The following is a 12528-nucleotide window of genomic DNA, read 5'->3' on the forward strand; positions in this document are numbered from 1 at the left end:
TCTCAAGTTTTACACATTTTCTAATTCAATCCTTTGTTTGCATCTGCTATCACTTGTCCAATATATGTTCACGTACATACAATGCAGCTACAGTTTTATGTGCAATCTGCACATTTACCAAAGATACTCTTTTAGAGAGTAAAGAAAATTGTCCCTTCTATTGACAAAGGTTATCACATTGCTGTAAAAATTTCTGGAAATGTAGGGACAATCTAAATTCCTAAACAGTCTAAATGTATATATGCAGGAGGTGGGGACTGAGACAGTATGGGTGGCAATGGTGAATGTATTTCTTTACTTACTTCTTTAGCACTATTAGACAGAAGTGGAACTCCCTTTTCCAAGTTGATTTCTAGTTACTGGAAACACACACTTTCCCCATTCCTCTCTTCCACCTGGATTATAACCTTCCTTGCCAATTCTCTTCCCTACAGATTCATACATTCTTTAAGTGCACTCCTTAAACATCCTCTCCCTTTTTTCACAAAACCAAGCACCTGTTGTAAGCATGAGATGAGTGAATACAATGAGTTTTGTTCCTTTTTAAAAGGTGACTACACTATAAAACCTGCTAAAGTTGAAGCCTTGACAATAGACGCTACTCCTCAAACCTTTCAAACTTGTGTTAATTCAACTGTATGCATATCATCTGGACCACACCCTCACACACACATGATTTCACTTAGAAATTTTTTACTCTGTATTCACATCTTTGATGTTATAATTGAAATCCAACCTCTTTTATCCAAAAATGGTAAAGTGCAGAATGTGAAATTTGCTCTTACCTATTAATTTTCTTTCCTTGAAAGACCTGCTAAACCAGTCTAAACCTATTGGCAACGTCCACCTACCAGCAGATGTAGGCAGAGGCTTGAAGATTCCAATAACATAATCGATATAACAGACAGTGCAGGCAGAAATATTCCAATGTCAAAGCCACCCAACAGAGGGGACCAAAACAAAAGGAAAAAACAAAAGAACCAAACTGCACCCAGAACAGAAGCCCCATAGGGATAACTTTGCAGAACTGACTATATACAGGTAGGGTCCGGTACTCTACAAAATCCCTCAGTCTTCACGGGTGGTTCTGGATTGGTCTAGCTAGACTTAAGGAAATGAACAGGTAAGAACAAATTTCACCCTCCTTATCATCCTGTTAGACTAGTCCAGACCTATGGACCAAAGCATTTATCACATAGGGTGGGAGGAAGACCGCACCTACTAGGACTGCCCTACCAAAGGCATTGTCCCACCTAGCCCAAATATCAAACTGTGCCCCTGCAAATGTCTTCCATGAAAACGGCCCCCGTTTCAACCCAGGACACAGCCTGCGACCTGGTAAAGTGAGCCCAAGGAACTTTATTTTTTCTGTAGGCTGATTCAACAATCAACCTAATCCAGCGCACAACTGAAGACCGAGTCTGCATGTACTTTCAAGTAAAATAAGAGGCCAAAAAAAGAAGATCCAACACTCAAAAAGGATTTGAGACATCCAAGTAGCATAGAAGCATCCTGCAAACTTCCAGCTTATGGAGTGTCTGTGACAGTCCCAACAGCAAGGACTTTTGAAAGACATGGAGAGAAACTGTATGGTTCAAATGAAAAGGAGAAACCATTTTCAGCAGAAAATAGGGAACAGTACAAGCGAAACATTAGAAAGACAAACAAGCTTAACAGATGGCCATAAGGAAAACTTGCCCCTTGCCTGCCAATGTGGAGCTGGCAAGGGACAACAGCACCACACTGAGATCCCTAAGGTGCACCACAGGCCAAGTGGGGCCAAATCAACTTAACAGGATGCAAAAAATGTACAACATCCTTCTGATCTGCAATACAGGAACCACCAGCTTTCCCTCTGAAGCAGGCAAATGCTGCCAACTAGACCCTTAGTGAATTAAGCATCAGGCTATATATGTCTGCCCACTACGAAGGGCACTCCTCAGCCAGAGAGCCAGGTCTCAAAAACCCTCCAGACCCTGACAAAGACCATAGAAATGAAGGATTTCCATGCTTTCCGCACTGTGGCAATGACTAAGGATGAAAACCCCACCTTTCTCAAGACACTGCCTTTCAAGGGCCAATTCAAAAGCCAGAAGAGAATTAGATCTTCCATGAAAAGCAGCCTTAGGAAAAGAAGCGGAAAACAAAGAGATGGATCAGGTCCACTTACAATGGAAACGAGAACAATCTGGCATGATCAAAATGACCAGAAATGGGTGCATAGCAATCCTGCATATTATCTAAACTATCAGAGGCATTAGGGGCTGAAGCTCAGGCCACAGCTCCACAAGACCACCTAGCCTCATTGACTCAGACTCTCTCCTCCAGCTAAAGAACCAAGGGCATTTGGAATTCTGGCACATTGCAATCAGGTCAGATATGAACTCTGGGTCCAACAACAGCAGGCATGCCACCTGTCTGAGCAAGGTTGGGCAAGACTGCTGTGCCTCAGTCTGCTATTCTGTTCCTTTCCTTTTTTTTTTTTTTTTAAACTATTCTTGTCAGGGAAGAAACAGCACTAGCCTCCAATACTCTCTCCCCCCCCCCCCCCCCCCAGAGAACGGGGGAGCAGGGAATTACCCTTAGTGCACGGTCCTGTGGGCCCTGACACAGCCTGCCATACAGAGTGAATGTCCTAAATCAAGGTTCTGGGCTGTCAAAGAAGAAATAACAGTCCTCCTCTACCTCAACCACTGGTCTGGTTGTGGCTCAGGCCTGGGAGAGTCCCCAGTTGAGCCTTCAAACACAGATCCATAGACTGTAGCCCGAGGCTCAGGAAGTCTTACCCAGAAGTTGAGGAAAAAAAACAAAACAAACTACTGCACCAGTCCATATGCCCCATCTGCTGGAAGTAGAGAAATACTGAAAAGCTTTTGGCTGCACCATCTGTTATACTGTTCATATCACTGGAATCTTCAAGTCTCTGCCTTTATATGCTGATAGCAGGACATAACCCATAGGTCTGGACTGGTCTGGCAGGATGATGAGGAATAAACATTTTATAACTTAAATATAATACACAGTTGCCTTATACACAAGTATAAAATATACATTCACACATTTATGTCAGCTCATATATTCATCCAAACGTTCAAACATTCCTAAAAAGACTTTCCATGTGCATGCAAACCATACCAAACACATTACTGAACACAACTCTTCCCATACACCTAAACCTTCAACAATGAACTCCCCATATATTTACTTTCTCCAACCACAAACTTCCCACATGCATATGAACAGGCTAATCCCACTATTCCTCTCCACCACAAACAATGGCATTCCCACGCAGTCTATTACTGCCTATAAATATCACCCATTGCCAGCATGTGATAGGCAAATTGGACATTTTCCAAGTTATGGTGGCAACACAAGGACAGTTAAGTAAATTGCAGGTATGTATATCTATTTAAACTTAGGACAGAGTATAATGGGTACAATATTTTTAAAATGTACATACTAGAACCTTATTCAACTCTGAATGAAGCTTAGACAATTTCTACAATTTTAAAACCAACCCCACCCCCCCCCCCCCCCCCCCCCCCACTCTAGCTTAAACATATGTCTTCTTTTCACTAAGCTCCTGGGTGCTACTTACACTGTAGTTTGTTTCTTTAACCTGTTCTGTGGTCGTCCAATGGGATTAGCATAGCGTTTTTTAATCTGTGCTGCCTTTTTGTGCAGAAGTTTTCTTCCTTTTTTCCGCGGTCGACATATCTGACATATCCACATTCCTTAAATTAAAAAAGTACCACAGTACTATTAAAAAGGGATAGAATGACAGGATGAGAGCTACATGAATGAATGAGACAGTGCATAACAGGATTAAAACAGATAACCAGAAAGAAAATGTGACAAAATTAGAAGGTCCACAGCATGACTGAGATAGAAGAATGGATTACAGAAGGTTAACAGCTTTAAAGAATATGACAGAATGTGAACAATATGCAGACTAAGTAACAGACCCACAGAGCAAGTGTGCAAGTTGAATGATTGAGTTCAGAGAGTACGAAAAAGTTCACACATGTGTGTGATAGGGTACTGGAGAACAGAGTCAGTAATAACTCAAAGTAATCTGGCCGGTACTGCAAAGCAAAGTTACTCACCTCTAACAGATGTTCTCCAAGGACAGCAAGCTAGGTATTCTCACATGTGGGTGATATCATCTAATGGAGCTCAGTGCAGACGCTGGTTAGCATAGATGTTTCAAGGAAATTCTAGCAGTGTTTCACCATGCATATGTGGGTGACTTCCCATCCAACACACAAGCGTGGGTCCCTCAGTCAGGTAATATAGCTAAAGGAATACAATTTCTAGGAGACGTGGGAGGGTATGTGAGAATTCCTGGCTGGTTGTCCTTGGAAAACACCTGTTGCAGGTGAGTAACTTCACTTTAAGAAGCTCAGTTGTATTCTTATATGTGGGAATCCCTAGCTATCAGGTAAACGAAAACAACAATGCTAGGACAATAGACACTCGAAACATTAGAACATAAAAATATACATACTGGGTCAGGTATCATGTCTGTCCAGCCCAGTATCCTTCATCCAACAGTGGCCAATCCAGGTCACAAGTACCTGGCAGAAACCCAAATAGCAGCAACTTTCCATGCTACCAATCCCAGGGCAAGCAATGGTTCCCCAGTGTTTATCTCAATAGCAGGCTATGGACTTCTCCTTCAGGAACCTGTCCAAACCTTTTTAAACCCAGATACGCTGATATTACCATATCCTCCAGCAACAAGTTCCAGAGCTTAACTATTCTTTAAGTGAAAAATATTTCCTCCTCTTTGTTTTAAAAGTTGTGTAAAAAGCTGCAATATCAGGTAAAAAAAAAAAAAAAAAAGCTGTCAAATGGCACATTTAATACATGCATTGAGAGAACAGTATGGAAGAGTCTTCATGATTTTCTACATGAAGCATGATTTTAGTGGGGTACTATGCCATTTGCTTTTTTTTTACTTGATATTGCAGCTTGATACACTTCTCTTATTTTATTCAGTCTTGTTCAGGGCATGACCTCTGACCCCTACACACACAGTCAATACATGTACTCATGCAGCTGGGGCAGATTCACCACAAGCTGCTAGCACATTGGAGAAAGTTATCTGTGTAATATACTACTTATTTCTATAGCGATACTAGACGTACACAGCGCTGTACACTTGAACATGAAGAGAGAGTCCCTGCTCACCATGCTTTGGGGCAGGTTTATCAAATCTGTGCCTTAAAGGCTGACCTTTAGATTTGCTTTGGGGCAGGTTTATCAAATCTGTGCCTTAAAGGGTGACCTTTAAATTAATTTATTATAAAATTTTATAAGGGAATTATTTTATGAGAAACTAATTAATTGTATGATTATCCCTTATTTGTCTTTTAGCTTTCTTATCAATGGGTGACACAATTGGATCACATCTCTTGGGTATGTGAATGTTTTATTCCAACTCTTTTTACAATCTATGCGAGGAGTTGGTCTTTTATCTGATAGTATCATTTTGGATAGTACTGTTCTTGTTTGTGGTTTTATGATTTGACTATTTATGTATTTATTTAATATGTTTATAGTTTTCACTAATTCATTTTCATGTATATGAACAGTTTTATGAAGCCGTTGATGTAGCCCTTAAGAAGGCGAAACATGGCCATGTTGGGCGTTTGAGTTTTATATGTGTCAGCTTTTATGTGGTGAATAAAACTGGATCCTTTTTACTATTAATCTGCTAGTTTACTGCATATTCTAGCATTTCTATATAGACAGTTCTGTGTTTTCTCCTTGAATCTACAAGATGCTTAGAAGTTAAAAACGATAATTTGCATCCTTTACTCTGTTCTCCCGTTAGATACTTCTAGCTTTCTTTCACCATTAATAAAAAGCTCACTATTCAGATTCCCTGAATATCCTGTTTCAACAGTACCCTTCAAGGATACCATGCACTCCTGCATAAGGAATGTCAAGTCAAATGCAAAGCGCTGATAAGGAAAGCTAAAAGGGACTTCGAAAAAAAGATTGCGTTGGAGGCAAAAACACATAGTAAAAATTTTTTTTAAGTATATTAAAAGCAGGAAGACGGCAAAAGAATCGGTTGGACCGCTAGATGACCGAGGAGTAAAAGGGACAATCAGGGAAGACAAAGCCATAGCGGAGAGATTAAATGATTCTTTGCTTCGGTCTTCACCGAGGAAGATTGGGTGGAATACCGGTGCCGGAAATGGTATTCGAAGCTGACGAGTCGGAGAAACTTATGAATTCTCTGTAAACCTGGAGGATGTAATGGGGCAGTTCTACAAACTGAAGAGTAGCAAATCTCCTGGGCTGGATGGTATTCATCCAGAGTACTAACAGAACTGAAAAATGAGCTAGAGATGGGAGTAACTAGTGAGGTAATTAAATTTGCTGATGACACAAAGTTATGCAAAGTTGTTAAATCGCGGGAGGATTGTGAAAAATTGCAAGAGGACCTTACGAGACTGGGAGACTGGGCGTCTAAATGGCAGATGACGTTTAATGTGAGCAAGTGCAAAGTGATGCATGTGGGAAAGAGGAACCAGAATTATAGCTATGTCATGCAAAGTTCCACATTAGGAGTCACGGACCAAGAAAGGGATCTAGGTGTCGTCGTTGATACGTTGAAACCTTCTGCTCAGTGTTCTGCTGCAGCTAAGAAAGCAATTAGAATGTTAGGTATTATTAGGAAAGGAATGGAAAACAAAAATGAGGATGTTATAATACCTTAGTATTGCTCCATGATGCGACCGCACCTCGAATATTGTGTTCAATTCTGGTCGCCGCACCTCAAAAAAGATATAGTGGAATTAGCAAAGGTGCAGAGAAGGGCGACGAAAATGATAAGAGGGAATGGGACGACTTCCCTATGAGGAAAGGCTAAAGCGGCTAGGGCTCTTCAGCTTGGAGAAAAAGCAGCTGAGGGGAGATATGATAGAGGTCTATAAAATAATAAGTGGAGTTGAATGGGTAGATGTGAAGCGTCTATTTACACTTTCCAAAAATACTAGGACTAGGGGGCATGCAATGAAGCTACAATGTAGTAAATTTAAAATGAATCAGAGAAAAGTTTTCTTCACTCAACGTGTAATTAAACTTTGGAATTCACTGCCAGAGAATGTGGCAAAGGCGGTTAGCTTAGCGAGGTTTATAAAAGGTTTTGGACGATTTCCTAAAGGAAAAGTCCATAGACCATTATTAAATGGACTTGGGGAAAATCCACTATTTCTGGGATAAGCAGTACAAAATATTTTGTACTTTTTTGGGATCTTGCCAGGTATTTGTGACCTGGATTGGCCACTGTTGGAAACAGCATGCTGGGCTTGATGGACTTTTGGTCTCTCAGTATGGCATGTACATATGGTAAAATTATGTATCATACCTGATAATTTTCTTTCCATTAATCATAGCTGATCAATCCATAGACTGGTGGGTTGTGTCCATCTACCAGCAGGTGGAGATAGAGAGCAATCCTTTTGCCTCCCTATATGTGGTCATGTGCTGCCGGAAAGACCTCAGTATGTCGATATCCAAGCTCCATCCGCAGGACTCAGCACTTAGAGAATTACACCCACAAAGGGACACTCTGCCCAGCTGACCACCGCCGAAACGGGGGAGGGGAATTAACCCAGCTCATCCCCACACAAGTGGGGGAGGGGAATCCGTCCAGCTCATCCCCGCGGAGCGGGGGAGGGACACCACCCCGCCGATGCGGGGGGATCTGGCTTATCCTGCAACCGCAACCGCGGGAGGAGCTGACTGACCCTAACACCGCCGAAGCGGGAGGGGTACAAAGCTGCCCTACTGCCGCACAAAGCGGGAGGGAGCGCCGGCAGAATTTAAGTCTCAATCCAGCCCCGTAAAATGGAGGGGAGAGGAATGCAGCAGCTCACTGTAACACAAATTCGTCTCAACTCTTGAAGAATTCATTGAAAAACTTGAACACGAAGTCCTCCTGAACAGGAACTGAAGACTAAACTTGAACCTGAAATGCAACCAGAATATAAACAGTACAGATATCTGGGAGGGGCTATGGATTGATCAGCTATGATTAATGGAAAGAAAATTATCAGGTATGATACATAATTTTACCTTCCATATCATCATGCTGATCAATCCATAGACTGGTGGGATGTACCGAAGCAGTACTCACCCAGGGCGGGACATTGAAATCCCTGACCGCAACACTGAAGCTCCAAACCGGGCCTCCGCCCGAGCAGCCACAGTCAAGCGGTAATGCCTGGAGAAGGTATGGGCCGAAGCCCAAGTTGCCGCCTTGCAAATCTCTTCCAAGGAGACAGACCCGGCCTCTGCCATCGAGGCCGCCTGAGCTCTAGTGGAGTGAGCCTTCAGCTGGATAGGCGGCACCTTCCCCGCGGCCACATAAGCCGCTGCAATGGCTTCCTTGACCCATCTTGCCACTGTAGGCTTAGTAGCCTGCAGACCCTTACGAGGACCTGCAAACAGGACAAACAGATGATCCGATTTCCGGAAATCATTGGTCACTTCCAAGTATCTGATAATGACACGTCTCACATCCAGATATTTGAGAGCAGAGTATTCCTCTGGGTAGTCCTCCCTACGAAAGGAAGGGAGACAGAGCTGCTGATTCACATGTAAGCGAAAAACAATCTTGGGCAGGAAGGAAGGCACTGTACGAATAGTCACTCCTGCCTCAGTGAACTGCAGAAAAGGCTCTCTACATGAGAGCACCTGGAGCTCGGAAACCCTTCTGGCTGAAGTGATAGCCACCAAAAAGACTGCTTTCAACGTCAGGTCTTTCAGAGATGCCCTCAACAAGGGTTCAAAAGGCGGCTTCTGCAAGGCTCTTAGCACCAGGTTGAGATTCCACGCAGGCACCACTGAGTGCAGAGGAAGGCGCAGGTGATTAACTCCCTTGAGAAAGCGCACCACATCTGGCTGCGAAGCCAGGGAAACACCCTTCAGGCGGCCCCTGAAGCAAGCCAGAGCCGCTACCTGGACTTTAAGGGAACTGAGCGACAGGCCTTTCTCCAGACCTTCTTGCAGGAACGCCAACACTGAAGAAATTGGAGCAGTGAAGGGAGAAAGTGAGCCTGCTTCACACCACACTGCAAAGATACGCCAAACCCTGGCGTAAGCAGTAGAAGTAGAGCGCTTCCTTGCTCTCAGCATAGTGGCGATGACCTTGTCTGAGAAGCCCTTCTTTCTCAGACGCTGCCGCTCAATAGCCAGGCCGTAAGCCCAAAGGGGGAGGGATCCTCCATCACCACGGGACCCTGATGTAACAAGCCCTGCTCCACTGGCAGCCGCAGAGGATCGTCGACTGAGAGCCTGATCAAGTCCGCATACCAGGGACGTCTGGGCCAGTCCGGACCCACCAGGATTATCCGGCCCGGATGCTTTGCCACCCGGTCTAGCACCCTGCCCAACATGGGCCAGGGCGGGAACACATACAGAAGCTCTTGTGTCGGCCACTGTTGGAGAAGAACATCTACTCCCAGGGATCGAGGGTCCCGTCCTCTGCTGAAAAAGTGCGGCACTTGGCAATTGGCCGATGACGCCATCAGATCTAGGCTCGGCTGGCCCCAGCGCTTCGTGATGTCCAAGAACGCCTGAGCAGATAGCTGCCACTCTCCGGGATCCAAGGTATGGCGACTGAGAAAGTCCGCCTTGACATTCATGACTCCGGCAATGTGGGCCGCTGACAGCTGTTCCAGGTTCGCTTCCGCCCACTGGCATAGATTCATGGCCTCCTTGGCTAGAGGGGCGCTCTTGGTACCTCCCTGGTGGTTGACATAGGCCACAGCCGTGGCATTGTCCGACAGGACCCATACTGGCTTCAACGCTAGTACCGGGAGGAACTCCAACAGCGCCAACCGAATGGCTCTGAGTTCCAGGAGGTTGATAGACCACTTTGCCTCTGCAGGAGACCAGAGCCCCTGCGCTGTCCTTCCCAAGCAGTGGGCTCCCCAGCCCGACAAAGAGGCGTCCGTCGTGACGACAATCCACTCCGGGGTCACCAGAGGCATTCCTGCCGACAACTTGTCTGTCTGCATCCACCAGCTCAGCGCCTTACGCACTGCTGGGTCCAAGGGAAGGCGCACAGCATAATCCTCCAACATCGGAGTCCAGCGCTGCAGCAGAGAGTGTTGGTAGTGTCTCATATGAGCCCTGGCCCAGGGCACTACTTCCATCGTGGCCGTCATAGAGCCCAACAGCTGCACATAGTCCCATGCCCGAAGAGGAGAGGCTACTAGGAACTGGTCCACCTGAGCCTGAAGCTTGACAATCCGATTGTCTGGCAGGAACACTCTGCCCACTTGGGTGTCGAATCGAACTCCCAGATACTCCAGGGACTGAGTCGGGCGCAGCTGGCTTTTCTCCCAGTTGATGATCCATCCCAGGGAGCTCAAAAGAGCAACCACCCGGTCCACAGCTTTGCCGCACTCTGCATAAGAGGGGGCTCGGATCAACCAGTCGTCCAGATAAGGATGGACTTGTACTCCTTCCTTTCGCAGGAAGGCCGCGATGACCACCATTACTTTGGAGAAGGTCCGCGGAGCAGTAGCCAACCCGAAAGGGAGGCTCTGAACTGGAAGTGTAGGCCCAGGACTGCAAAACGCAGAAAGCGTTGATGAGGAGGCCAGATGGGAATATGCAGGTACGCTTCCTTGATGTCCAAGGAAGCCAAGAACTCTCCTGCCTTCACTGCCGCTATAACAGAGCGGAGAGTCTCCATGCGAAAGTGCCGCACTTTCAAGGCCGATTGACCCCTTTGAGGTCGAGGATAGGCCGGACAGAACCTCCTTTCTTTGGTACCACAAAGTAAATGGAGTAACGTCCCTTGCCAGTCTGATTTTCTGGTACCGGAACGACCGCACCCAGGCGGATCAGGTTGTCCAGGTCTGCTGCACTGCCACAGCTTTGACCGGAGACTTGCAGGGAGAGAGTACAAACCCGTCTCTTAAGGGTCGGCAGAACTCTAACTTGTAGCCGTCTCTGATGACTTCCAGCACCCAAGCGTCTGAAGTTACTTTGGTCCACTCGCCCAGAAACGAGGACAGGCGTCCTCCAATCTGCACTGGGCCATGGACCAAGACCCCGTCATTGGGTACGAGACCCTGGGGAGGACCGGAGGGCGTACCTCCGGGACGGCGGTCTCTGCGAAAGGAATAATGCTTGGGGGAGAAGTTCCTTTTGAAGGAAGAGGGGGCAGAGGAGCCCGACTTGCCCGGGCGGTACCGACGGGCTTCTTGAAAACCGTCCTCTGGAGATACCGGGGCGAGCACTGGCCCGAGCCCTGACCTCTGGTAACCTCTTGCCCTTAGACGTGCCGAGATCGGTCACAATTTGTCCAGCTTGACCCCAAAGAGCAGCTTGCCTTTAAAAGGCAACTTAGCCAGGCGGAACTTAGATGCGTGGTCAGCAGACCAATGCTTCAGCCAAAGCCACTGCCGCGCAGAGACTGTCTGAGCCATACCTTTAGCCGAGGCTCTCAAGACATCATACAGTAAGTCTGCCAAATAGCCAAGCCCGATTCCAGGGCCGGCCAGTCAGCCCTCAAGGAAGGATCCGAGGGGGAAGCCCGCTGCACCAACGTCAGGCATGCCCTGGCCACATAGGAGCCGCAAACTGAGGCCTGCAAACTTAAGGCAGCCGCCTCGAAGGACGACCTTAAAGCCGCTTCCAATCTTCTGTCTTGGGCGTCCTTTAGTGCCGTGCCACCTTCCACCGGCAACGCCGTTTTCTTAGTCACCGCAGTGATTAAAGAATCCATGGTAGGCCAAACAAAGGCCTCACTCTCACTTTCAGGCAAGGATAGAGGCGGGACATAGCCCTAGCCACTTGAGGCTCGCTTCCGGGACATCCCATTGAGCCGAAATTAAGGTGTGCATGGCATCATGCACGTGGAAGGTTCTAGGCGGGCGCTTCATCCCAGCATAACGGCGGAGCCAACAGGGGCTGAGGGAGAGACGTCCTCCGGAGAGGAAATCTTCAAAATGCTCATGGCCTGCATTAACAGGTTGGGCAAATCCTCTGAGCGAAAGATCCGTGCTGCAGAGGGGTCATCCGCTCCATCCGAGCGGGAATCCGTCTCCTCCAAGGAATCCCCAAAGGACCGTTGGGAGAACTCAGATACGCTGCCCTCATCTACATCAGAGGAAACAGCGTCCTCTAAGGCCTGGGCATCCACCCGAGGGCGTTTACTTCCGGGGGCCTCAACCCCTTTATCGGACAAGGGAGAAGGGGCAGCGTTCTGCATAAGGAAGGCCTGATGCAGCAGCAAAATAACTCGGGGGAGAAACCCCCAAACTGTGCAATTCAGCAGCCTGGGCCACAGCCCTAGACGCACCCTCAACCGGCGCTCGCAAGAGCGGGGGAGAACCATGCTGCGCATCCAAGATGGCGTCCGGTGTGACACTCCGCGAAGGAGCCGCGCGGGAAGAACGGCGCTTAACTTAGCCGCTTTTTTGCCGTCGCCCAAATCAAGGGCGGCCATGGCATGAACGTCTCCCATCTCAAGGGCGGCCCAAGAAGAAGCCG

General features: G+C 47.0%; 1 protein-coding gene across 1 annotated transcript in view; it reads right to left on the bottom strand.

Annotated features, from left to right (window-relative positions):
* The window catches only part of KAT6A (lysine acetyltransferase 6A), a 290868-nt gene that overhangs the window by 171110 nt on the left and 107230 nt on the right, over positions 1-12528 (bottom strand). The window contains 1 exon segment of the mRNA XM_030202065.1: positions 3599-3734. Coding sequence (XP_030057925.1) covers positions 3599-3734 — 136 coding nt within the window.

Source organism: Microcaecilia unicolor, chromosome 4, assembly GCF_901765095.1.
Source record: "Microcaecilia unicolor chromosome 4, aMicUni1.1, whole genome shotgun sequence".
In the NCBI taxonomy this organism is placed as follows: domain Eukaryota; kingdom Metazoa; phylum Chordata; class Amphibia; order Gymnophiona; family Siphonopidae; genus Microcaecilia; species Microcaecilia unicolor.